The 27,036-nt window shown below is 35.7% G+C and overlaps 1 protein-coding gene across 1 annotated transcript in view; it reads right to left on the minus strand.

The window, feature by feature from the left end:
- Positions 1-27,036, minus strand: part of PDS5B (PDS5 cohesin associated factor B) — a 120,960-nt gene that overhangs the window by 39,029 nt on the left and 54,895 nt on the right. Inside the window, exons 17-18 of the mRNA XM_007464260.1 lie at positions 13,180-13,303; positions 10,222-10,380 (exon numbers count right to left, since the gene is read on the minus strand). Of these exons, the coding sequence (XP_007464322.1) occupies positions 10,222-10,380; positions 13,180-13,303 (283 nt within the window). The remainder of the gene's footprint in view (positions 1-10,221; positions 10,381-13,179; positions 13,304-27,036) is intronic.

Consider the following 27,036-nt stretch of genomic DNA (forward strand, 5'->3'; position numbering starts at 1 on the left):
AGAAGTAACAGAAAACATACATTAGTGTCTTCCTATTTAAATCCCACCAAAATGGCAACACACACACAGACGCACATGCACGTAAACACACACCAGTTAGCTGGGCCGAAAACAAAAGGGGCCCCCCAAAAAACCAAAACCAAAGAAAAATTTCGAAAAGCAAAATATACAGTAAAAAAATATTAACAGAGCTAAGAGGGCTTACAACTCCAGAAAAGCACAAAAGGAAACACCCTCCAAAAAGCTCTTTTTTTTTTTTTCAGCACAATCATAGTATAACCCTGAGATGATAAGCTGAAGGTATTAAGAAACGTGAATTTACAGTAGCAGCCAGGAAATTAAATAAGGTGACAAAAGAGCTGAACCCAATCTTGGAACACTGGAGATCCCATTTTTACCTCGACCTGACATGAGTAATTCCCAGTTGGAAACAGAAATCAAAAAGCACCTCAGGTAACCCTTTGGCAACAGGATAGGTAGCTCAAACATCCAGAAGGCAAACTCCCCAAACACACAGAGCTATTTACAAACAGCTTAAGAATTAATTCTTCAGCTGAGAAATGCCTTCAAAGTGTGAAGTGAAAATAATGAAATAAGGATCTCATTAGAAACATACTGATGAAATTTCTGAACTAAGAATATCCAAAAAATCTCAAAGCTTGCATGGAGGAACCTACCAAAAAAGAAACAAGAACCATACCAACTTCAGATTTCTTTACACACCAAAAAACAATATTCTGAATTTTCTGTTAGCCAAGTGACTTGAAAAATAGAATTCTAATCTTCAAGAATGAGGAGGAAAATATTTTCAGAAATCAGAGAGAAAGCTTCCAAATTACAAGCCATTTTGAACAAATTATTCAAAGATGCACTCCACTAAAATATTTAATTCACAAGAAAATTCAATCAGCATAAATTATTACAAACAGAAAACAAAAAAGTTATCATAAGTAAGACCACCAGACAGGTTCAAACAAAAAAGTTATCATAAGTAAGACCAATAGAGAGGTTCAAAAATAATAAATGAAACCACAACAGATGCAACACAACCAAAGACAGAAAAAATCTAAAACTAATGGACAAATACACTAGTCAAGATCTAAAAGCATTTAAACAGGATATGGATTTATATGGGATACTAATATACAAAGGATATTGATGTACTTTTCTTTAATCTTACATAAGATATAAAATTCATGAACATCTGTAAAACTAGCAGTATAATATCAAAACAAACCAAAACAAAAATGATTTTTTAAAAAAAGAACATCGAAAACTTCATCATCACAGCAGTAGACTTGAATATACCTCTTTCAAAAACTGACAGATGAAGCTGAGATGAAAAAAGGTAAGTACAGGAAATACATATAGAAATATAAGGAAATACAGAGATAAAATATTTAAGGATTAAAAAAATCAAAATTGGCCTTTCTCATAATTATGATGAAAAGAGAAAACAGTTTAGCAAGACAAGACGATATGAGATTAAAAACTACAAAATAATTCCCCCAATCCACCACAAAACAATTTTAAAAACTGAAATATCTTAACAAAGTTGTGTAAGAGAAATATTTAAATTTTCTTTACAGAAAAAATTATAAAATTTTAATGAAAGACAAATTGTAGATGAGCAAACAAAGCAATGGGAAAGAATAGAGGCTGTGTATGATATGAATGCTAGCACTGCAGATGACTGGAAGAAGGAGAGATCATTCCATAAATTCTGCTGGGAAAGTTGGTTACCCTAGTGGAGAGTAGAAAGAAATGGAATCCTTAAGTCACAGCACACAAGAAAAAGCAAATAAATCAATTCCAGATGTATTAAAATTTTTATGTGTGAAAAGAAAACTTTAAAACTTTTAGAACATATGGGAGACTTTTTATGACAATGGCATAGGAAATGATTTGTTAAACAAGATATAAAAGCATTAACTACAAAAGAATGATAAATGTAGTTAAATTAATAACTTTTGTTCAAAGGACACAATGAAGGGAGTAAAAAGACATACCATAAATGAGATTTTATGCATTTTATGAACATACTTCAACATGTACCTGAAAAAATATTAGTGTGTGTAAAGATTACCTATGAGAAAAAGACAACCCAAGAAAAAAAAGCAAAAGACATGAAAAGGAATTTCAGAAAGGAGGCAACATGAATGATGACTAGACATATAAACTTTTTTAGTAACCAGGGAAATGCAAATTAAGACTATACAGAGACACTTTTTTATATCTAATTAGATGGGCAAAAATTAAGAAATCTGACAATAATGTGTGTTATACACTGCTGAGAGGAAAATAAGTTTTAACAACCATCTTCAAAAATAATTCAGCAGGGGCTTCCCTGGTGGCGCAGTGGTTGAGAGTCCGCCTGCTGATGCAGGGGACACGGGTTCGTGCCCCGTGCTGGGAAGATCCCACATGCCGCGGAGCGGCTGGGCCCGTGAGCCATGGCCGCTGAGCCTGCGCGTCCGGAGCCTGTGTTCTGCAATGGGAGAGGCCACAACAGTGAGAGGCCCACGTACCGAAAAAAGAAAAAAAAATAAAATAAAATAATTCAGCAATAAAGTGAAAAGTTAAATATGTATACAAACTGATGTTCATCACTATATCACTCTTGTGAATGTAACCTGGAGAAATCTGTGCTCATATGCATCAGAAGGCCTCTGTAAGAAATTCACAGGAGCACTGTTCAAAAGAGGAAAGAAATGGAAATACTCCAAATGTCCATTAGGAGAATAAGAGACATTTCACACAGTGATATAATACAGAGTAATGAATGAATGAACTACAGCTAGATTTAACAACAAGGGTTATTCTAAGAAACATATCCATAACGATAATATCAAGTCACCCAAGAATATATACGGTATAAAATAACTCTTACAAACTTCAAGAACAAGCAAAATTAAACAAGTACATGTTTAGAGATAAATATATGGTAAAATGGTGTTTTGTTTTAGTTAGGGAATAATAAACCAAAATTCAACAAGGTGGTTACCTGGGGCAGGAAAGAAACAGGAAGAAAAGTTTGGAGAATAATAAAACCAGGTGCTAAGAATTCATGGGTGTTGAATCTTTGCAGGTAAAGTTTCAAAAGAGGAGAATAATCAAGAGATTTGAGTCTGGCACTAAAACTGCTTTTCTTATATAAATGATGGCTGATTCTGAAAGTGAAAAAGGTTAAAAGGTTGAGCAATGTTTTCATCACCATCACAGAGGTAGAAGGAAAAAAAAAGTGGAATTCTGAGTTCAATAAAGAGTAGAGTCCTTGTTAAACACCCTACACTTGTGGGGGGATCCCAAATAATAACATCCTAGACATAAAAGTGACCAGAAAAAGAATGAGCCTGTCAAAAACTGAAGCCTAGCTTCCAATCACTGCAGTCTTGACTGAATGAATGTGATCTGACAGTAGCTCAACTGCCTGTCAGAAGCAAAAATAAATCCTGTTTAGAAGAATTATAAAATCATCCAGAGCCTCAAATTATCTCTACAACTTTTTGTTCACAAAGTCTACAGCTCAATCAAAAATAACATGTGTGCAAGATAAGACTTGACCAAAAATCAAGCGAAAAACAGACAAGAGAAGAAGAGCCCCTGGAGATCTAGATATTGAGGCTAACACACATAAACTTTAACATAATTAAAGATGTTCAAGGATTAAATGATAAGAAAAAGAATTTCAACAGGGAACTAAAAACTATATTTAAAAACTGAAGGAAATTACAGAATAAAAATATATTAAAACTGCAATTAAGAATTCATATTTATAGGTTTAACATAAGATTAGACAAATCTGGAGAGAATGAGTAAATTCAAAGATGGGTCAGAAGAAAACAAAACTGAAGCATGAGCAGGCTGGAACAGGTATACCTCTGAGATACTGCAGGTATGGTTCCAAACAACCACAAGAAAGCAAATATTGCAGTGAAATGAGTTACACAAATTTTTTGGTTTACCAGTGCATAGAAAAGTTATGTTTACACTGTAACATGGTCTATCAAATGTGCAGTAGCATCATGTCTAAAAAAACAATGAACAACCTTACAAAATACAAAACAATACAAAAATATAAAAAGAAAAAGCTATTACAATAGCAACTATTAATAGTAATGACTATTTGGGTCTTTTGCCCATTTAAAAAAATTGGGTTGTCTTTTTGTTGAGTTGTAATCATTCTTTTATAGTCTAGATAAAAGTCTCTTATCAGATATATGATTTGCAAATATTTTCTCCCATTCTGTAGGTTCACTTTTCACTTTTTTTTTCAAATTGATAATTCTTCTTTTAAAATAGGAGACATAGGGCTTCCCTGGTGGTGCAGTGGTTGAGAGCCCGCCTGCCGATGCAGGGGACACGGGTTCGTGCCCCAGTCTGGGAAGATCCCACATGCCGCGGAGCAGCTGGGCCCGTGAGCCATGGCCACTGAGCCTGCGCGTCCAGAGCCTGTGCTCCGCAATGGGAGAGGCCGCAACAGTGAGAGGCCCGCATACCCCCCCGCCAAAAAAAAAAAAAGGAGACATAACTGGCATATAACATATTAGTTCCAGATGTACAATGATTCAATATTTCCATATACTATGAAATGATCACCATAATAAGTCTAGTTTTCACCCATCACCACACAGTTACAATTTCTTTTTCCTGTGATGAGAACTTTTCAAATATACTCTCTCAGCAGAAACTTTCAAATATACCATACAGTATTAATGACTATAGTCACCATGCTGTACATTACATTCCTTGACTTATTTGTTTTATAACTGTACCTTTAGAAGACTCCCTTTACCCATTTTGCACATCAGCCATCCCCTGCCCCTGACAACTACCAATCTGTTCTGTGCATCTATGAGTTTGGGGGGTTTTGTTATTGTTGTTGTTATTTGGTGTTTTTTAGATTTGATTCTGTGCGTAAGAAAGATCACACAGTATTTATCTTTCTCTATTTCACTTAGCATAATGCCCTCAAGGTCCATCAGTGTTGTCACAAATGGCAAGATTTTTTCTTCTTTTTTATGGCTGAATAATATTACATTGCATATATACACCACTTTTTCTTTACCCATTCATCCAATAGATGGACATTTAGGTTGCTTCTATGTCTTGGTTATTGTAAATAATGATACAATGAACGTGGGGGTGCAGGTATCTTTTTGAGTTAGTATTCACATTTCCTTCAGATAAATACTCAGAAGTGAAATTACTGGATCACATGGTACTTCTATTTATAACTTTTTTTTCCGATTTTTAATTTTTGGAAGATCCTCCATACTGTTTTTCATGGTGGCTACATCAAATTCCCGCCACCAACAATTTATATTCCCACATCCTCACCAACACTTGTTATTTGTCTTTTTTATATTAGCCAATCTAACAGGAGTGAGGTCCTATCCTATTGTGGTTTTGATTTGCATTTCCCTGATGATTACTGATGTTGCGCACCTTTTATATAATTGTTGATGATTTGTTTATCTTCTTTGAAAAAATGTCTCTGCCTATTTTTTAATCAAATTGTTTTTTTGCTATTGAGTTATATGTGTCATTTATATAATACGGATATTAACCCCTTATCAGATACATGATTTGCAAATATTTTCTCTCAGTAGGTTTCCTCTTCATTTTGTTAATGGTTTCACTTTCTTGATAATGCCCTTTGATGCACAAGAGTTTTACATTTTGATGAAGTGCAATTTATCTGTTTTTGGTTTTTATTTTTTTTAGTGTTTGTGCTTTTGATTTCTCATGTAGGGATATACTGCCAAATCCAGTATTAGGAAGTTCTCTAGGATGTTACTCTTACTTTTGTTCTAAATCATATGTGTATAATCGATTATGTTTCACACTTTCTTAATTACTATAACAAGGTGTGATATCTAGTAGCTTAAGTCCTCCAAATGTCTTTAATGATGACTTCTGCTGCTGCTGTTCCTCCTCCTACTATGACTACTTCATCATCATCATCTTCTTCAAGATGATTTTGGCTATGCCTTTTGCATTTCTATTGAAATCTTACAATCAGCTTGTCTCTTCTCCCTATACCACTCTACGCCAACATATACACACACATCTGGCTAGAACTGTACATATTGTATTGAACTGTAAATCTGCAAATAATTTTCATCATTATACTATCACTATCCCATTCCATGGTACTATAATCCTGACCTTTTCATTTCATGAAGACAGTATATACCTTAGGTGGCCTTTAACTTCACTGAGGAATGTTTCTTAAACATCTGTGTAGAGGTATTGCTTACCTTTCTTAAGTATATTCCTAGGCATTTAACGGTTTTTGACGTTACTGTAAATGTAATTTTTAATATTTATTTTCTAATTGTTTATTATTGGCATAGAAATATAAAGTTACTTCTTTTTTATACTGACTTTGAATCAGGGGACCTTGTTAAAGACAATTTTTAATTCTATTAGCTTTTGCATTCTTTTAGGTTTACTCCATTCATAGTAATAACAGCTTTTTTTTCCCTTCATTCTTAATGGATTTTAATTCTCTTTCTTCCTCCTAGAATGGCCAGAACTTTCAAAACAACACAAGTGGTGATAGGGGATATTTTTATCCCGTTCCCAATCTCAGGGGGAAAAGACAGAGTAACAGTAACTAATAGAAGACTTGAAGACTTCTAAATGTCATATATAGAACTGTACACAACCCAGTTCTGACACACTTTCTGTCAACTTTGTATTTAATTAGCATATTCTGCTTACATGTTATGTAAATAGTGATTAGGATTAATTGCCACCTGAGGAACTTCCCTGGTGGTCCAGTGGTTAAGAATACACCTACCAATGCAGGGGACACGGGTTCAAGCCCTGATCCAGGATGATCCCACATGCCGCAGAGCAACTAAGCACGTGTGCCACAACTACTAAGCCTGCGCTCTAGAGCCCGCAAGCCACAACTACTGAGCCCGCGTGCCAGAACTACGGAAGCCCGCATGCCTAGAGCCCGTGCTCCGCAACAAGAGAAGCCACCACAATGAGAAGCCCGCGCACCGCAACGAAGAGTGCCCCTGCTCGCCACAACTAGAGAAAGCCCGCACACAGCAACAGACCCAAGGCAGCCAAAATATAATAATTAATTTTTTAAAAAACTGCCCCCCCCCCAAAAATAAAATAAAAATTTGCCACCTGATGTTTTTTCAGTTTGTTCTATCAGTTCTGTGTTCATTTTCATTTTCTTCTTGCCTTATTTTTGGTTAAATATTTTTATTCCATTCTCCTCTTTACTGGCTTATTCGTTTTATATTTTCCTATTCTTTTAGTAGCTGTCCTAGAGAGTAGTGGCCTTAACTTACTGAAGGCCAATTTCAATAATTCTGTCTTAAACTTTCAGAACAGTAGTAGGTTCAGTATTCTAAGAAAACTTAAAATACGTCAACTCCCTTTATACTCCGATGCTTACTGTGCTCTTGTTCACACAGGACCATTATTGTTCTAATTTTATGCAGTTAATATTTATTTAGACTTACCAACATATTTTCCTCTTTCTCTTGTTTTTCACTCTGTTTTGTCTCTGTGACAATTTGCTTTCTACCCAAAGAATTAAAGTAGAAATTCTTTTAGCTGGGATAACTGCTAATGAACTCTTTCAGTTTTTGTTTGTCTGAAAATGTCTTTATTTTGCCTTCCCTTTTTTTTTTTTTTCTTGCGGTACACAGGCCTGTCACCTCTGTGGCCTCTCCAGCTGCAGAGCACAGGCTCCAGATGCGCAGGCTCAGCGGCCATGGCTCACGGGCCCAGCGGCTCCACGGCATGTGGGACCCTCCCGGACCAGGGCACGAACCCGTGTCCCCTGCATCAGCAGGCAGACTCTCAACAACTGCACCACCAGGGAAGCCCTTGCCTTCCCTTTTTAAAGGATATTTTCTCCAGGTTTAGAATTCTAGATTGGTACATTTCTTCCACTCGATAATTTGAAGATATTATTCCATTATCTTCCATTTTCTTATCTTTTCTTTTGAAGTCAAGTGACAGCCTTGTCCCTTTGAAGGTTTTCTGTCTTTTTGCTGTAAATGCTTTTAATCTTTTCTATTTTGATTGGTTCCAGTTTTACTATGATGTATCTGGGTGTGCTCTGTGTTATATTTATCCTATTTGGGGCTTCTACCTGATCTTGAATGTATAGCTTTGATGTCTTTCATAAATTTTGAAAAATTTTCTGGCATTATCACTTCAAATACTATTTCTGCTTCATATTCTCTTTCCTCTCTTGCTGTAGTTCTAATTACACTCTAAATATACAATTTTTTTTTTTTACTGTGACCCAGCTCTCTGACATACTTTTTGTATACAGACAAAAATTGTTTCATTAGGCTTCACAGATACTGCATTTTTTACAAACTGAAGGCTTGTGTCAAGCAAGTCCATCAGTGCTATTTTTCCAACAGCATTTGCTCACTTCATGTCTCTGTGTCACATTTTCATAATTCTTGCAATATTCCAAATGATTTCATTATTATTATATTTGTTATGGTGATAAGCGATCAGCGATCTTTTTTTTTTTTTTCCGGTACGCGGGCCTCTCACTGTTGTGGCCTCTCCCGTTGCGGAGCACAGGCTCCGGACGCGCAGGCTCAGCGGCCATGGCTCACGGGCCCAGCCGCTCCACTGCATGTGGGATCCTCCCGGACCGGGGCACGAACCCGTCTCCCCTGCATCGGCAGGCAGACTCTCAACCACTGTGCCACCAGGGAAGCCCGCTCAGCGATCTTTAATGATACTATTGTAATTGTTCTGAGGTGCCATGAACCACTCCCACATAACATAGCGAACTTAATTAGTATATGTGTGTGTTCTGACTGCTCTACAGACTGGCCATTCCCCCATCTCTCTCCCTCTCCCTCAGGCCGCCCAATTCCCTGAGACACAACAATGCTGAAATTAGGCCAATTCATAACCCTACAATGGCCTCTATAAACTGTTCAAGTGAAAGGAAGCATTGCACATCTCTCACTTTAAATCAAAAGCTAGAAATGATCAAGCTTAGTGACGAAGGCATGTCAAAAGCTGCAATCAGCTGAAAGTTACACCACTTGTGCCAGTTAGCCACGTTGTGAATGCAAAGGGAAAGTTCTTGAAGGAAATTAAAAGTGCTACTCCAGTGAACACGTAATGATAAGAAAGCAAAACACCCTTATTGCTGATATGGAGAAAGTTTTAGTGGACTGGAGAGGAGATCAAACCAGCCCAACATTCCCTTAAGACAAAGCCTAATCCAGAGCGAGGCCCTAACTCTCTTCAATTCTGTGAAGACTTGGTGAGGTGACGAGGCTGCAGAGGAAAAATCTGAGGCTAGCAGAGGTTGGTTCATAATATTTAAAGAAAGAAGCCATCTCTATGACATAGAAGTACAAGGTGAAGCAGCAAGTACTGATGCAGAAGCTGCAGCAAGTTATCCAGAACATCTAGCTAAGATCATTAATTAAGGTAGCTATGCTAAACAACAGATTTTCAACACAGAAAACAATCTTCTACTGGAAGAAGATGCCGTCTAGAACTTTCATAGCCAGAGAGAAGTGAATGCTTGGCTTCAAAGCTTCAAAAGGACAGGCCTACTCTCTTGTTAGGGGGCTAATGCAGCTCGTGACTTCAAACTGAAGCCAATGCTCATTTACCATTCTGAAAATCCTAGTTTTAAGGTTTTCTTTTCACACATATGTGTATATATCTAAAAACACAAAGACGTGCATAAAACTCCACATAACTGTAAGGGGTCAATTCTCTAAGACCCAACATGCCATGCCCTACCCCAAATACTCACATAATGGAGACAGAGAAAATCACTATTTCTTTCCCAATGTTTTCTCCCAAGGCTTTTTTAATTCTCTCTTGTACGTATGAAATGCAACAACTACTATCCTAACAACCATACTATAAACTAACTTGTCAGTCTTCACATTTTTAAAAAAAGATGTCATTATAAAAATTAAACCCCTATAAAGTTGAAATAGACAGAATCAGGTAATATTTTGTATTTATGAAGCAAAGTATTCCAGGTCATAGTCCTATGCTCAACTAAAGAGATGTTTCAATGTTGTTTCACTTACAATGGAGATACAGCATGTGAAAAAGATAGGAAAACCTAAAATAAGTCAGCCAAATTGAAGTGTTATTTACATCATTTCACTTCTCTCTTTGATGCATAAAATTTTAGAAGATAGCATTATGAAGAAAACACAACTGAAAAATAAAAATTACCCGATCATTCATGAGAAGATCTTTCACAATGAAAGTAGCTACCAAAGACTTCAAAGGAGCAGCAAACTGATCCGGTGCAAGGAGAGCAATATGACCAATAGTAACCAGCGGTGTTATGAGATGTTCCAGGTTGCTTGGATCCAGGCTCTTATGCAGAGGCTGAAAATGAGGAAAGGAAAATGATCAACTCCATAAACATGCAAATGAGCTGTTCACATATTTCACCTTCAAATTTTAAAAACTACAAAAGTTCCAATACATGGTTTAAGTAGTAGCTCAAGCTTACATTTAAACTTTTATAGGCTATTTATGTAGAAGGCATCATATTTAAATATTTTCAGTTTTGCCCAAGTTATATTTTAGAGGTTAGGTAAAGAACATTTCAGCATGAAGAATCATATTATGTATCATATATTTTATGACCACATATATAAGTATGTTAGAGACTGCTAAGGCTCACCAATATCCACTTCCATTCAAGGATGCCTATATGTGCAGTTAGGTGAGGATGTGAATAAGTTCTGGTTACCAGAATGGGAATGAAAGTGAGGTATGCCATGCCTGTACTGAGGCAGATATGAGCAATGTTTCTTCTCCACATTCTCCCTCTTTACTCACTGGCTGTCTTAATACCAAGGATCCAGTGGGACTCAAAGAGAAGCCACTAGTCAAAAAGGGTCTGTGTGCCTAAGCCACTGATTAGAATACAATCAAAGCACCCAATTAGACTTTTTTCAGGACCAAGAAATAAGTTTTATTATATATAGTCACATGGATTTTTGTGGATTTTTATAGCATCAAATATTAAGTACCATAACTAATAAAATTATTTTTATTATTCTAATAGGAAACCCAGCCATTAATATTCATTTTGCCATGACAAAAGAATGAGGCTCCTTATATACTCACATAATAAATTGATACCTAAAATATATTGTTAAATTTTTTAAATAGGAAAATCAGAAGAGTGACTACATTGAAAATCAGAAGAGTGACTACAAGATCATTGGCATAAGGAGAGGGAGAAGGGATAAAATATGTGTGTATTTTGTGTATTTATATTACTTGCATATGAATAAAATCTCTCCAGAAAAGTACATTAGAAACTGATAACATTGGCTGCCTCTAAGAAACTGGGTGGCTGGGGATATGGGGGTGAAGCAAAAGAGAAAACTCTTTACTCTTTAGTATTTAGTTTACTGGATATTTGTTTTGTATCTTTTGATTCTGAAGCAAGTGAATATATTATCTATTAAAAATTTTAATGACACATTTTAATGAAGAATTGATGCTCTATCCTCCTACACTAAACACCAAGAATTCTAGGCTTGAAAAACAACAAAAAACTGTTCTTCCCAACACATTGGGGCAATATGAGAGGCTTAGTCATAAGTATATTTAAATGAGTTTACTTCTTGCTATTCTTGATGACCTCCCTCAGTACCTCCATTGCACATCTAAGTGATAACTTGTTTACATTATAAACAAATACCTGATAGTGTACTTTTTTCAATTCATTTATTATAATGTGTGACAATTTTCCACAGTAAGATAATAAAATCATTTCTGAAAATGCAAAATAAATGGCCAGTCCCTCGATTAACAGTAACCTCATAAAGGCCATATGTCTCTATGAAACCTTTTCTCAGAAAGCCAGCCAATCCTGTATGTCATAGTAGAAGGATTACCAGTTAGGTTCTCATAAAGATAAGTAACAGATATCAAAAATGAAAATAAAAGTACCCTAAAAATTCAAGTTATTATCAGCATTATCCTCCTCATCATCATCATTGGAAGGAACAAAAAGGAGATTATTCAAGAAAAACAAAAGCTTTCTAGAAATCAACATGAGTTCATTGAAGTCATCCTCTTATTAAAAAAAAAGACTATAGAAAGTATTCCCACCCCCAAATTTAAAATATATTACTATTTGCTATCTATAGCAAAGATGCTGTTTAATAAACTTTTTTTCCTCCTTTAGGTCTTTAACATAATATATGAAAATATGACAAAATTAGCATAAATATTTCTAAAACAGAGATAACAAGTCTAAGTATTTATGGTGGGTTAGTTTCAGCATAATTTCCAAATTGTTTTGACTTCATTCAAAGCTCCTAAACTAAAATTATAAGTTAGGATTTTATAGATTTTCTGCTTAGCTTCTATTTGCAGGAAGAATGCTAAAGACAGCCCCTGATCATAATAGCTTGTAATGAAATTGCAATGCTTAGAAAGGGTAATAGTAATTCCAAGTACAAAAAAAATAATATAAAATACATATTGAAAAGATGGTCAGTAGACATTTGGTCCTATCCAATACATCCATAAGACACTTGGTCTACACACAAAGGTCCTCGATATTTGTTCATATTTGGTCCTGTCCAAAACCATTTGGCATGGACCAAATATGCCCACAGACATTCTGGAGAGCACCAAAATATCAAGGACCTTTTGGTGTGGACCAAATGCTCTGCAAGGGAAAAGGCACATTTTAATCTGACATAAAATTATGTCAGTCACTGAAGTACAAACTTATACTTACTTACCTTACATTACAAATTAGTATGGATTTATAGAACCCCACACTTCAGTAGTATCTCATATATAGAAATCTAACTTTCAAATCTGTAAACTGATAATCATCTACTACCTACTATCAGTAAGTAGGATTTTATATGTAATTACTTACTAATGAAAAATAGTTTCCTAATACTAAATGTATAAAGTAATGTCAAAAAATATTATACAACTGTTTGATTTCTGAATCTGAGTTAGCATTAAACATCTGAATAATCAGATATTTTCTGATTTTAATCACCCATCAATATTGAATATATTAATTCAAATTCTGAAAATAAACTATAAAATGATACATCTCCAAATGTGAACATCCTATAAAATCATTCATATTTGTTTTTTAACTATAACATGAAACAAACAAAAAACTTTTCTCTTTACCTCAAATATCTGTGCAAACTGTGTCTCTTTACTAGAAAATATTGCATGGATACAATGAATAGCATATTTGGCTTGACGGGGGGGTCCTTTCTTAGATTTGTGATGTAAAACAGGAAGCAAAGCTCTAAAAAAAAAAAAAATTAAAGAAAAACAATTAACCAGAAAAAACAACATGACTTCCACTAGATAGCTTGTATTTTTTAAGTAATGTTTTGTAAGAACCAAAAAGTCATAACATCTACTCAGACATTTTCAACCTATAATTTCGCTTTATAAATATCTATGTTAAAAATATAATCCAAATACAAGTATTTTTTCCTTTTTACTTAATAATTATAAAAACAAACAAGGATGGTGACCCATTTCTTCTTTTTAATGTCATTCCTTTAGCCTTTTCTATTTCATTCTCACTGGTACCACTTCAGCTAAGCTTCTGCCACCTTACACCTTCTTTCTCCAGGCTCTTCCTCTTCCAATTCACTTTTTACTTTGTGCCAAAACAACCTACATGAACAGAAATTTGATCATTTAACCAACACAAATTGAGCACTTACTATAGTGCCAGGCACTATTAAAAGTCCCAAATCCTTGCCTTCATGCTACCAGCATATTAGGGATAAGACACATGATTATACATAAATTACCAAAACATATGTTATGTCAAATTGTGATAACTCCTGTAAAGGGAAAAAAAGAAGCAGAAGAAGAAAAAGAAGACAGAAATAGGGAATGGGGCTAAGTGTGTGACAGTGTTACAATTTTAAATAGGGTGCTTATAGATGTGCTTATAAAGTAACATTGGAGCAGAGTTCTGAAAGAGGTAGGGAATGGGTCATATAGCTACCTGGAAGAACATTTGCGTATCATATCATACCACTATATAAAAACTTAAAATCCTGAATAAAGCAGAATCTCTTAGCTCAACTATTATGAATACATCTCACAGTGAAAGCAACTTCTGAATCCTCCTCCTTCCCCAATAACAACCCAGTGCTCCAGTAGAAAAAAAAAATTAGAGATAAAATAATTCATTTTAATAATATCAAAGTCTCAGAAAAGATACCAAAAGCAAAATATAATAAAAAAAAATAAATGACAAACTGAAGGGAAACTTTGCATTTCATGTCATAGAGAAAGGGTTAATATCCCTAAAATGTAAACACCTACAACTAGAGAATGAAAAGACCAACAATATCACAGAAAAATGGGTTGGATTTAACAGAGTAGAAAGCTCTTCAAAAGAAGATAAACAAATTACCCTGTTATGTGTGAACAGATGTTTACCTTCACTCCTTTAAAAACATATATAAATACAAATTAAAACTATACTCAGAGAGGGCTTCCCTGGTGGCGCAGTGGTTGAGAGTCCGCCTGCCGATGCAGGGGACGCGGGTTCGTGCCCCGGTCGGGGAAGATCCCACATGCCACGGAGCGGCTGGGCCAGTGAGCCATGGCCTCCGAGCCTGCGCGTCCGAAGCCTGTGCTCCGCAACGGGAGAGGCTACAACAGTGAGAGGCCCGCGTATCGCAAAAAAAAAAAAAAAACTATACTCAGAGGACTTCTGCTTCAGATTAGGACAGTATATCTGAGACTGGGTTTACTCTTTTACCTTAAACAAGTAGAAAACAAGATAATATGTTAATGGTTTCAGACACTGGACAATAGGAAGCGCAGTGCAAAAATCCGTAAAAGATGGGAAACAAACTAGAGGAGCCCTACATCTGCCCCCAATTACTGCAAGGAGGTAGTTTCCAGACTGCAGTACAAGGAGAAGTAGAGACCCAAATAGAGCCTGGTGGTTGCATGCAGTTGAGGGAGACAGGAATGAGAATTCAGGGAGGCCAAGGGAGCTATACTTTCTACAGCAAAGCACCAGAGGAGGGAGCTACAAAGAAAGAAAGGGAGCTTGAGTTCTGTAGATCTGAAGAGGGGTATCCCTGAGTCTCTGGCTGAATAATGATCAGCGTCATGCAAGAGCAAAAACTACCTAAGACCAGGAAAAGAATGTTAGAAAGAGTAGGCCAAAAAACTCCCTACCACACACAGGGCTGGTAGCAATTCATGTTTCCAGCAGCCACAGCAGAAAGACCTTCAAATATATAATCAGGACAAAATTAATCAATAGACACAGTCCCAGAAATGGCACAGGTGACAGAATTAGCAAAGACATAAAAACAGTTGTTATAAATATGCTCCATATGCTCATGAAGGTAAGAAGAAAACATGAACATGATGAGGACAGAAGTGAAATATATATATTAAAAAGACCCAAATGGAACTACTGAATATGAAAAATATAATACCTCAAATTAAAAATATATACATAGAATAAAAGCAGATTATATATCTTATAGAAGAAAAGATCAGTGAACTTGAAGACATAGCAATAGAAACTATGCAAAATAAAACAAAAGGGGGGGGACAGGAAAAAAAATAAGAATGGCACATCAGTGACCTCTAAGACAATATTAAGTAGTCAAAAATACATGCAATTGGAGTCCCAGAAACCAAGGGGGTGAGAAGGGGAGAACATTAAAAAAAAAAAAAAAAAGAAGGAAAGAATTACCAAAACAACTCCAAATATGATGAAAATAAACCCACAGTCCCAAGAATCTCAATAAACCTCAAGCAGAAGAAACATTAAGTATACCATTCCAAGGCACATCATTATCAATTTGGTGAAAACAGCGATAAAAAAAAAAATCTCAAAACCAGTCAGAGAAGACATATTATGTATAGAGGAACAAAGAATGAAAGATCACTTTTCATCAGAAACTATGCAGTCCAGAAAATAAGAGAGTGACATCTTTTAGGTACTGAAAACCAAAAGAACTCTCAACCTAGAATTCTATTCCGAGCAAAAATACTTTAAGAATGAAGACAAAATAAAGACTTTTTCAGACAAAGAAAAGCTAAGATAATTAATTGTAAGGAGAATTATACTCTAAGAAACATTAAAGTTATTCAGGAACAAAAATGATACCAGCTGAAAATATGGATGGATATCCAAAACATGAAGAATGGCAAAAAAGGTAAATATATGTGTACAAATCAAAGAAATATGCTATTGTTACCCGGAGATATATCAAAGTGTTTAGGGCAAAAATATCAGTAACATATTGTAGCATTTATAACATATATAGAAAAAAATGTGCGACAACAAAAGCACAAAAGCCTGGAGGGGGAAGGCATGGAAGTATACTGCTGCAAGATTTTTACAATATACATTAAGGGGTATAATTTTATTTGAACACAGATAAGCCAATAAAATAAAAATCATTAAAAACAGTCAGCCTCAAAGAGGGCAGACATAGAAAGAAATGGGAACATATATTAAGATGGCAGCTTTAAACCCCTGTATCAACAGTTACATTAAATAGTAAATGGTATAAACATTCCAATTGAGAGAGTGTGTCAAATTGGATTAAAACAACCAAAATCAAAACAAACCAACAAAAACAAAACAAAGACCAAACTCAACCTATAGGATATTTACAAGGTATTTATTTTAAATATTAAGTCCCAGGAACATTTACAGGGAAGGAAGGAAGGGAGGGAGGGAACGAAGGAGGGAGGGAAGAATGAAAGAATGAGAGAACTGGGACTTCCCTGGTGGCACAGTGGTTAAGAATCCGCCTGCCAATGCAGGGGACACGGGTTCGAGCCCTGGTCCAGGAAGATCCCACATGCTGCAGAGCAACTAAGCCCGTGTGTCACAAATACTGAGTCTGCGCTCCAGAGCCCACAAGCCACAACTACTGAGCCCGCACGCCACAATTACTGAAGCCTGCGTGCCTAGAGCCCGTGCTCCGCAACAAGAGAAGCCACCGCAGTGAGAAGTCCACGCACCACAACAAAGAGCACTGCTCTCAAAGACTGCAGAACAAGGAAGCTAACCAGGGACAAGGAGAAACATTTCATTAACAACATAGTCTGTTGACAAGGCTATGGGGAAGCAAGTACATTCATACACTGCTGGAGAGAATGCAAAATGGTATAACTACTAGAGGGAACTGTAACAATATCTAGTAAAATTATGTATGCATTTATTCTATGATATATCCACAAAATAAATATTTCAATATGGAATAACTGCTAGTACATGTAAAGAGAAAAGAAGCAAGGTAGAGAAAGGCATGTATAGTGTACTTTATCATTCTTCTATCAAAGAGGTCATGTGAACACACATACATATACACATACGCACTGAAACATATCTAGACCAACATGCATGAAAAGACTTCTTTTAAGTTTATCTATAGGTAAGAAGGAATAGGGTAGAATGTTGACGACTACAAGCTAGACTTCTTAGAATATATCTTGCTTTTTCAGCTTGTCTTTAAAACCTGTATTTCATATAATTAAGAAGTAAAAATTTTTTTAAGTAACCTCAAAAAATAAAAAGAAACAAATGAACGAAAGTGTGCATCCACTTGGTGGCATAACCACACAAAGAATCATTCCAAGTAACTTTAAAACACAAGAATTTGACTGTAAATCCCTAGTGTGATACACCCTAAATACAAAAGAGAACTACATAAGGCAAACAAACAGCTGTTTTTAGGAATCACACTGGTGGTGCTACTACTATTCTGAGACTGTTCTGTATTTATTATGGGATAATTCAAATGAGTTATTATGTAATATCATAGTTTTATCATCCTGTATTAGCTTGGCATAGGGGAAAAGATAAAAATGTAAAATTGAAGAGGCTCAATAAAAACCCAATTTGAACTGGAATAATCAATATAAACATACAATGCATTTTATCTTCCAAAAAACCTGCTTGTTTTTTTTTTAAGCTGTATCCACAGAATTGTCCTAGAAAAGTGACCCACACATTAGCAATTAGTACACACAAGATTGACATTCTGATTTCTTAATACTATTCCCATTAAAAGGAACCAGGGCTCCTCAGAAATGGCTGAATCCAGGTCTGGGACAGGACATGTACAAGATGGGTCTGGAACATTTTGTCATACCAGGTTGCAAAGACATTACAAGGATTAGTGGAGTTATTCAAAAGGATTCAGAAGTCAATCTGAACAGCCTATAGATGGGACAATGTGAGCATCGAGTGATCACTGTTAATTGACTGAAACACAAATATGAGTAAATCCATCAGTTTATAATGATATTTTTAAAAGACGACAACAGAGTATACTAGTAAACTCCTCACTCTTTATTTTGAACTCTGTTCAATACATAAAAGAATCACCCATTACTTACAGATATGGAAAACAAACTTATGGTTACCAAAGGGGAAGTGTGGCGGGGAGGGATAAATGAGGCGCTTAGGATGAACATATACACACTACTACATATGTATAAGACAGATAACCAACAAGGACCTACTGTAGAGCACAGGGAATTCTACTCAATATTCTGTGATAAACTATATGAGAAAAAGAATCTAAAAAAAAAAGAGTATATGTATAACTGAATCACTTTGCTGTACACCTGAAACTAACACATTGTAAAGCAACTATACTCCAATAAAAAAAAAGATTATTCATGATGTTTAAAATAAACTGATAAATAAATTAAATGAAAAAAAGCATTTTAATTTTTCTTTATGTGCTTTAAAGTAATGTTTATGTTTCTGCAAGTTAACTGACTTAGAGCAAAACGAATAATATTAGGTACAGAAAAAAAGCCTGAATAAATAACTTCTGATGCTAAAAAAAGAAAAAAAGGAAAAATAAAAGTATCAAGCACTTATCCTGCCAAAGAATAGATGAGAAGTTCCTCTTTATAAAAGTATTCAGCTAACAAGTGATAAAGGAATGACAGAGTATCATTACTGATTACTAAATATGATCAGCTGCTAACATCATAAAAGGGAAACAGCCAGGTATTACGTTCTTCCTGACAGAAGAGCATACCACCACCTACAAAGTGGTCCTGTGACGACAAAACAGCTGAAGCAGAATCCAATCAGGCCTCTGGATTCAACTACCACTTTACAGAAAACACAGGAAAACGTTAAAGCATGCCAAAGGCATACAATTAGCAAAAATCAAAAATCAGTTTATGTGAAACTCTTCAAGATAAACAACCTGGTTTCTTCATCAAACACAAAGAGAAGAGCTAACTGGAGGGGGAACCTACAGGAGAAAAGGGACTTCAGAGACCTATCAAGCAGTAACAATGTAGAAACCTCACTTGGATCCCGATTCAAAAATAAACCAAACTGTTAAAAAAAAATTACTATGTTTTAATTGGATATTATTATTAGGAAATTATTATTAACTGTGTTGACGATAAAAGCATTGTGATCTTTTTTTGGAGTTCTTATCTTTTGGAGATACTGAGATGTATAGATGAAAATATAGAGTCTGGGATTTGTTTTCAAATATAAGGGGAATGTGGGGAGTGGGAAGAACTATAAATTAAACTAAGTGGCTTTTAGTTATTTATATATAAATGGGTTGGTGGATACATGGGAGTTCACTATTATATTCTACCTCTTCTTTATATGTTTGAAAACTTCAATAATAAACTATGTAAAAAACAATTCGAGCCTCACCAAAATGCTCTCTTTTTAGTCTGTGGTTTGTGGCTTCCTTGTGAAATGAAAAATTATTATTTTCTGGTTACTTCAGTAACTGAAGTCCCCAGAGAAGACCTATCTTCTCATAAGTCAGACTTTATAATACAAACATCCATAATCTCTTTTCTTAGTAATCAAGAGAAAAATTACAGGTCACACACAAGTAAGAAGCAACTATGGTGGGACTTTCAAAGATAGCATGAGAAATTTTAAGTTCATCCAATGTTCTGCATACTCATTTAAACAGAAAACAGAAATAAACCAAAACAATAAGGAAGGAAAAAAAAAAAATTCAAGAATTCTAAAGCCCTAGGCAGACTGAAAAGTTAATGAACGTAAATGAAGCGACTACCTTCTGACTGCTTTTTATATTAATAAGTTTCTATTAAAGGAAATCCTTTATTCCCTCATTAAATTGATTTTTCCCCTTCAAATTCAAGGGGAAACCCCCCTGCCGCCCCGGTTGCGAACAAAACTGAAAACCACATTAAAAACACTAAAGAAAAAGACTCAAAATCCTACTACCCTGAAATAATTAGTGTTAACATATTTTAGAACTACTTCTAAAATTTCTCTGTACATACATACACATATTAAATAAATGAGAATACAAAATATATATTATTTGGAAACTTTTTTTTTAAAAGGTCACACAGGTCTTCAGTGGCTGGCTATACCACAATTAATCTAACCAATCTCCTACCACTGAGCATTTAGATGGTTTTTTTTTTTAAATCTTGACAACAAAACAATGAACATCCCTGTGCTAAGCTCTTTATCTAGTGTCTCTGAGCTTTATATCCTATAATCTGCTCTGAGATCCTGGAGCTGTAAATCTGCAAATTACATTTCCCAGACTCCCACAGAGCTGGTAGGTTCTTCCAACAAGAGACACCACAGCTTCTTTAAGGCCTTCTCTGCAGTAGTTGTGCTGCCCTGCAGCAAGAGCCAGGCCACCCCTTACTCTGACAGTTAGCTGGCACGATGTGGACAGGCTCTTCCACCCATTGGGCAGTCCTTAACACCGCTTATTCCCAGTTGTTCCACCAGCCCTAAGGGTGGTAAATGCTTCCAGCAAATCATAATCTCTGAGCTGCCAAAGCAACTTTTTGCTCTTTCAAGCTTCAAACATCTGTATTAATTAATTTATTTAGGTTTAAAATACCTGGAATGGTTTCTGCTTCTGACTGGACCCTGAACCATATAACTACTATGTAGACATATTTTCTAATTATCTCTGGGATAAATACCACAAAGTGAAACTACAGTATTAAACACCACACACATTTTAAGTTGGTAAGTATTACCACATTACCAACTCAGAAAAGCTGCATCAGTTTATATTCCAACTGAGAGCAGCACTGGCATGCTAGCTAAAATTGGTTATACAGCACATGGGTATTGTATTTTCCTCCAGCACTCTTGGCAGGCATAAATGTCCTTTCCTAATGTGATGAAGGACTTCCTGTTTGTAAATTTCTTATTTATTCCCTATGTTAGTATTCTACTGTGAGACATGTCTGTTATTCCTTTGTTAAGAATCTTAATACGTTACAAATATTAACCTTTTCTAAAGACATATATATTGAAAATAGCTTCCCAGCATACCAGTTCTGTTTCCAATTTATTTCATGATTTTTGCTTTTGTCTAAATAGCATTCTCCCTCACTAAAATATAAGGGCAGAGACTTAACCTGTCCTTTTCATTTTAACATCCTCAAGTACCTTATACACAATGAAGGCTCTACAAATATTTTTTCAATAAATGAATTTTTAAAAATCCAATCCATCAATATTTCAATTGTGATTTGGCATCAGTGTCCCTTTCACCACAAAGTAAGAAGTTACAAAAAATGTACTGGTTACTAATACGTTTATTAATTAATTTTATATATATTTAAAATCTTAGATATATGAATAATCTTTGACTCATCTGGAATATATGTAAAAGCAAGTAAGCAGTCTACATTTTTCTTTTTAAAACAGCTTGCCAATTATTTACTCAATAATCTAAGTTTTCCTAATTTCTTTGTTAAATATTATACCCCTCATTATTATAGGGTTGTACAGGGTTGCAAATTTCTTATACACTTTACTTTTTAAATCTTCTGATTTCTACTCATATAATATTTTCTAAATGATTGTTAATGGTATATAAAGAAAGCTTTGGATTTTTACATACTTATTTTGCCCATCTTATTTTTTAGTATTTTACTAGTTCTGCAGTTCATTCTCTTGAATTTTTCTTAGAATATGATAACTTTGCTTCCTCCTTTCCAATGCCTGCACCTCTTATTTTCTTACGTAATTATATTGGTTAATACTTCCAAAACAATGTTAAATCACAGCAGAGCTAGTGTATTTTCTCATCTTGCTCCTGATTTTACTGGGAATGCTTCTAGTGTTTTACCATATGATGGTGCATACTGGTTTGAGAAGTATGAAGGCATTAAATCGTATTTTATTGGGTTTAATTATAAATAGCTGATTTTTTTTTTATCAGATGTCCTTTCAGCATCTGTCAAAATGATCTATTGTGTGCCCTTTCCCTTTTACTCATTTATATAATGAATTATAACATGAATATTAGGCTTTTTAGTAGTAACCCTTTTTGTATTCCTGGAATTAATCACATTTGGCCATAGTATATTCTTGTTTTACTGTAGTAAACTCTCTTTTTGATAATATTTTATATACAATTTTTGCATCAATATTAGTAAGATTTGTCTTAGTTTTCTTTTGGAGGGATATCTTTTATCAGGTTTTATCATTCCTGTAGTTACCTTGGCTTTATAAGAAGTAATCTAAATGCTTTCTTTTTCCCCCTATGCTCTGAACAACTTAAAAAAATTAGAATTCCTGTGTGGTTTTTTTTTTTATATATACATAGATTTGAAATACCTCCTTTAACACACACCTTTTATTGGCCCTTATTATTATTATTAGAGGGTAATTTTCTCTAATTCTTTTATAGTTATAGTCTATTAGGTTTTCTTCTTCCCTCTACTTGACCCAATTTTATTTATTTACATCACTCTTAAAAAAAATTCAGGTTTTCAAATATCTAAGACATAGATATAGCCACATCTAAAACTTAAATAATGAAAGTAAAATGACGAGAAAAGACAAATCAGAGATATGCAAACAAGAAGAAAACAAAAGTTTGATTTAGGGGCATAAGCTAAACTGAATGCAAAAGGAAAAAAATCACACAACTTGGTAGATAGAGCGACCTCACAATAAAAAGGGGCTAGGGCTTCCCTGGTGGCGCAGTGGTTGAGAGTCTGCCTGCCAATGCAGGGGACGCGGGTTCGTGCCCCACTCCGGGAAGATCCCACATGCCACGGAGTGGCTAGGCCCATGAACCATGGCTGCTGAGCCTGCGCGTCCAGAGCCTGTGCTCCGCAACGGAAGAGGCCACAACAGTGAGAGGCCCGCGTTAAGGGGCTAATACGTTCCTTAAGTTCTTGAATCCTAAATAATATCCTTCATTTCCCCTTAATTAAGCACAACTTGGCTAGTTAGGAAATGCTTTAGATACATTCTTTTTGTCCATCAGAACTCTCTAGTTGTTGAATCATTAACTTTGGAAATCTTTTGTGGTTGAAAAGAAATAAGTCAGCCTCATTACCTTTCCGTTGTACATGATCTACCTTTTTTTTTTCCCTTGATGTTTATGAAATCACTTCTGTAATCTCTGAAAATTCAGTAAATTCCATCACAATATTTTCCTAAAACATGAGCCCTTTTAATCTCCAGATTCGTGTTTTCATTCGTTCTAAACAAGTTTACTATTTTTTTTTTGCGATATGTGGGCCCCCCACCGTCGCGGCCTCTCCCGTTGCCGGACGCGCAAGCTCAGCGGCCACGGCTCACGGGCCCAGCCGCTCCGCGGCACGCGGGATCCTCCCGGACCGGGGCACGAACCCGTATCCCCCGCATCGGCAGGCGGACTCCCAACCACTGTGCCACCAGGGAGGCCCTACTATTATTTTTTAAAAATGTTTTCCATTTCCCATTATTCTGTTGTCTTCTCCACAGAAACTAATCATGGCTTTTCATTATCTGCAATTCTCTTTAACTGCCTTCATTTCTTTGCTCACTGTATCTACATTCTATGCAGTTTCCTCGAGTTCGAACCCTTCCTGGTTACATTTTCAATATTGTTTACTCTGCTCCTTGCTGTTTATAATAAATTACTTTCTATAATACAAATATGTTCCTGCTCTTCTTTATACTTAGTTCTACCATTTCTCTTTTTTTTTTTTTTTTTTAATTTTTTTTTTTTTTTTTTTTTTTTTTTTTCTTGCGTTATGCGGGCCTCTCACTGTCGTGGCCTCTCCCATTTGCGGAGCACAGGCTCCGGACGCGAAGGCTCAGTGGCCATGGCTCACGGGCCCAGCCGCTCCGCGGCATGTGGGATCTTCCCGAAACGGGGCACGAACCCGCGTCCCCTGCATCGGCAGGCGGACTCTCAAGCACTGCGCCACCAGGGAAGCCCCCATTTCTCTTTTTATGTTATCTTATTTTTGTTCTTTTTTTCCAGATGTCATTTGCTGTTCTTGGCAGTTTAGAACAACTGTCTAAAATTTTCTTTTTTCCTAGAAAAATACAATTCTTCCAAAGTGCTGATCAGCTATTTTTGAGTGCTAAATTATCCCCATAGGATTCATGTTTGTTAATTTATTTGTATTCTGTTAATTCATCTTTGAATAAGAAAAATTCTCTCTGGCTCCACCATTTAAACAAAAATGTAGACAGTGTCTCCCTGAGGACTGAACATTGGGCACTTGTTTTAAAAGATTAACATCAGAACTCTCAACTCAAACTACACTTGCTTAATTAGCTGGATAAACAGCATGGAGGAAGAAGTTGGGACTAAAGTTATCAAGTCCTTTTTTTCTGTGTAATTTCTAAGTCTGCTTAAGCTCCCCCAATTGAGAACCAGCTCCACTTGGATTATGACCACACCTTATGCTGTAGGGGACTCTCAGTTTTGGCACATCTGCCTAACTTTGGGATGAGCCAGATTCCTGAGAGACTTACTGAGTCATATGGAACCCATAATTCACCATCATTTTAGTTTAGTGGGTTAGCACATAATTTTTTCTGTTCCTGTAAAGTTGGTGAGACATTTGCTTCACAATTCTACTCTAAGCCTTACCTCACCTGTAGGCTTTGCTCCTCCTGTTAAGCCCAGAGAAAAATGGTATGACCGCTAAGTCTCTCCATTAGCTCTATTCCAGCTGAAATTAGGTTTTCCCTATTTCTCTCAAAGCTGCCCATAGCTCAAACTCCTCCCTCTAAATAAGCAAATGAAAGTACACTTATTATACATTCCCTTAAACATCTGATTCAGGGATACATTTATCAACTGTCAATGTTCTCACACTCAATTCAGTCTAAATGGCTTATCTAGCACCAATTCTGTCCAGCTTGTGGTAGCTTCTACTTGGATACATTTTTCTTTTAAATTATTTTAGGGAATTCAAGGGAAGATAACTTAATAAACATTTATTTAACTCTATCATTTTTCCTCAACATCAACTCACCCAATTTAATAATTTAAAATATAAAATCTGCATACATATTTTATCTCCTGGAAGACATATACTATGAATTACTTCATCGAGAACAGTGTGTACACACAGTAGGTATTCAATATCAGCTGAATTAATTCTCCTCATGAGAGATATCTGAAATATACTCAGCATATCTATCAAATAACTCTAAGTACTTCAGTTCCATATTAAAGCAGAGTATGTTTTAAAATGCCCTCGTGTGTTCTAAAATGTCCACCTTTCGACCTTGCTCTCATAGTTCTCCTACAAATATATCAAACAATGTTTCTTTAAAATATAAAGGGTACGAGGAAAGACAGTTTAGAATGAAAACTAAAACCTCCACTGAATAAATCAAACTAAAACTTGTTTAAAGCTCTAATTAAGAAAGGAACAGTGCCATAATGGATATGGTACCATAAGCACTGCAAACAAACAGACCTATATTCAAATCTTCACTCTGCTATTTGCTATCTGTGTGACATAGAACCAGTTACCTCAAGTAAACATTAGATTCCCCATTTGGAAGATTAGGATAATTCCTACAAATCACACTGAATTGTTACAAGGTTTAAATGAGATAATAAAATAAGTGGGCATTCAGTATATGGTAGAGTTGTATACAGTTTATACATATAGTGTGTGTGTATACATTTATCTCCAAATTCTGATCTCTGATCTGGATAGGAGAGTCGCAGCTCCATTCCAAAGGGAAATTTATGTTCTAGGCTCCCTTAAAAATTAAGAAGCCAGTTCTAAACAATAAAATTTCTTACCTGTGCCAAAAAGTATACTGTTACAAAATTATTTTATGTTTCAATTATCACTTAAATAATGCTTTTGTCCTATATATCAATAGTTTCTAGAATTGATTAAGTTCATGCAAACAGAAAGTAATAACAGAAAGTATACCTGAGCCTCTAAAAGCTAGCTTTGCCCAAGTCTCTTTCTAAAGAAAAGAGCCGCAGGCAAGTCTTCAACATGAAGAAGCACAGTACCCCAACCACAACTAACTAGACCAAAAGTAATGAGCTGGAAGTAAAACCAACCACCAGTGACTATGGCAATATCAAGACCAACTATCAGCTATGCTCTCCAGGAACAGGGAGGAGAGATGCATACAGAGAAGTAAGCAGGGATTCATAAAGAATGAAGACTTATTCTTTTTGAGCTATTAGAGAATTTGAGCTATTAGAGAATCTTGAACAATAATCAACCACTATTAGAGATCACCAGGATAACAGCACAATTTCCAATTCTTGGAAATAGTAGAACACACAAACACACACACATAACACACTGCTATTGGGATGCTTCTCTGTGTCCCTGTGCCAAATAAAGCAATACTTCTGAAAATTTTTGAGTCAATACTCATATCACAGAAGAAAGTAAAGAGTGCTATGGACAATCCTGTTGAAATGTCTTTGGAATTTCCCATTGGACCTTAAATTTTCATGAATTACTTATCCTATGCCATAATATGCCAAGGAACTGTTTTACTGTAAAACTGTTTTCATTAAAATCTTTAAGGGCGGGCTTCCCTGGTGGTGCAGTGGTTGAGAGTCCGCCTGCCGATGCAGGGGACACAGGTTCACACCCCGGTCCGGGAAGACCCCACATGCCGCGGAGCGGCTAGGCCCATGAACCATGGCCGCTGAGGCTGCGCGTCCGGAGCCAGTACTCCGCAGCGGGAGAGGCCACAACAGTGAGAGGCCTGCGTACCGCAAAAAAAAAAAAAAAAAA

The sequence above is a fragment of the Lipotes vexillifer genome, unplaced genomic scaffold, assembly GCF_000442215.2.
Source record: "Lipotes vexillifer unplaced genomic scaffold, Lipotes_vexillifer_v1.1 scaffold120, whole genome shotgun sequence".
Lineage (NCBI taxonomy): Eukaryota > Metazoa > Chordata > Mammalia > Artiodactyla > Lipotidae > Lipotes > Lipotes vexillifer.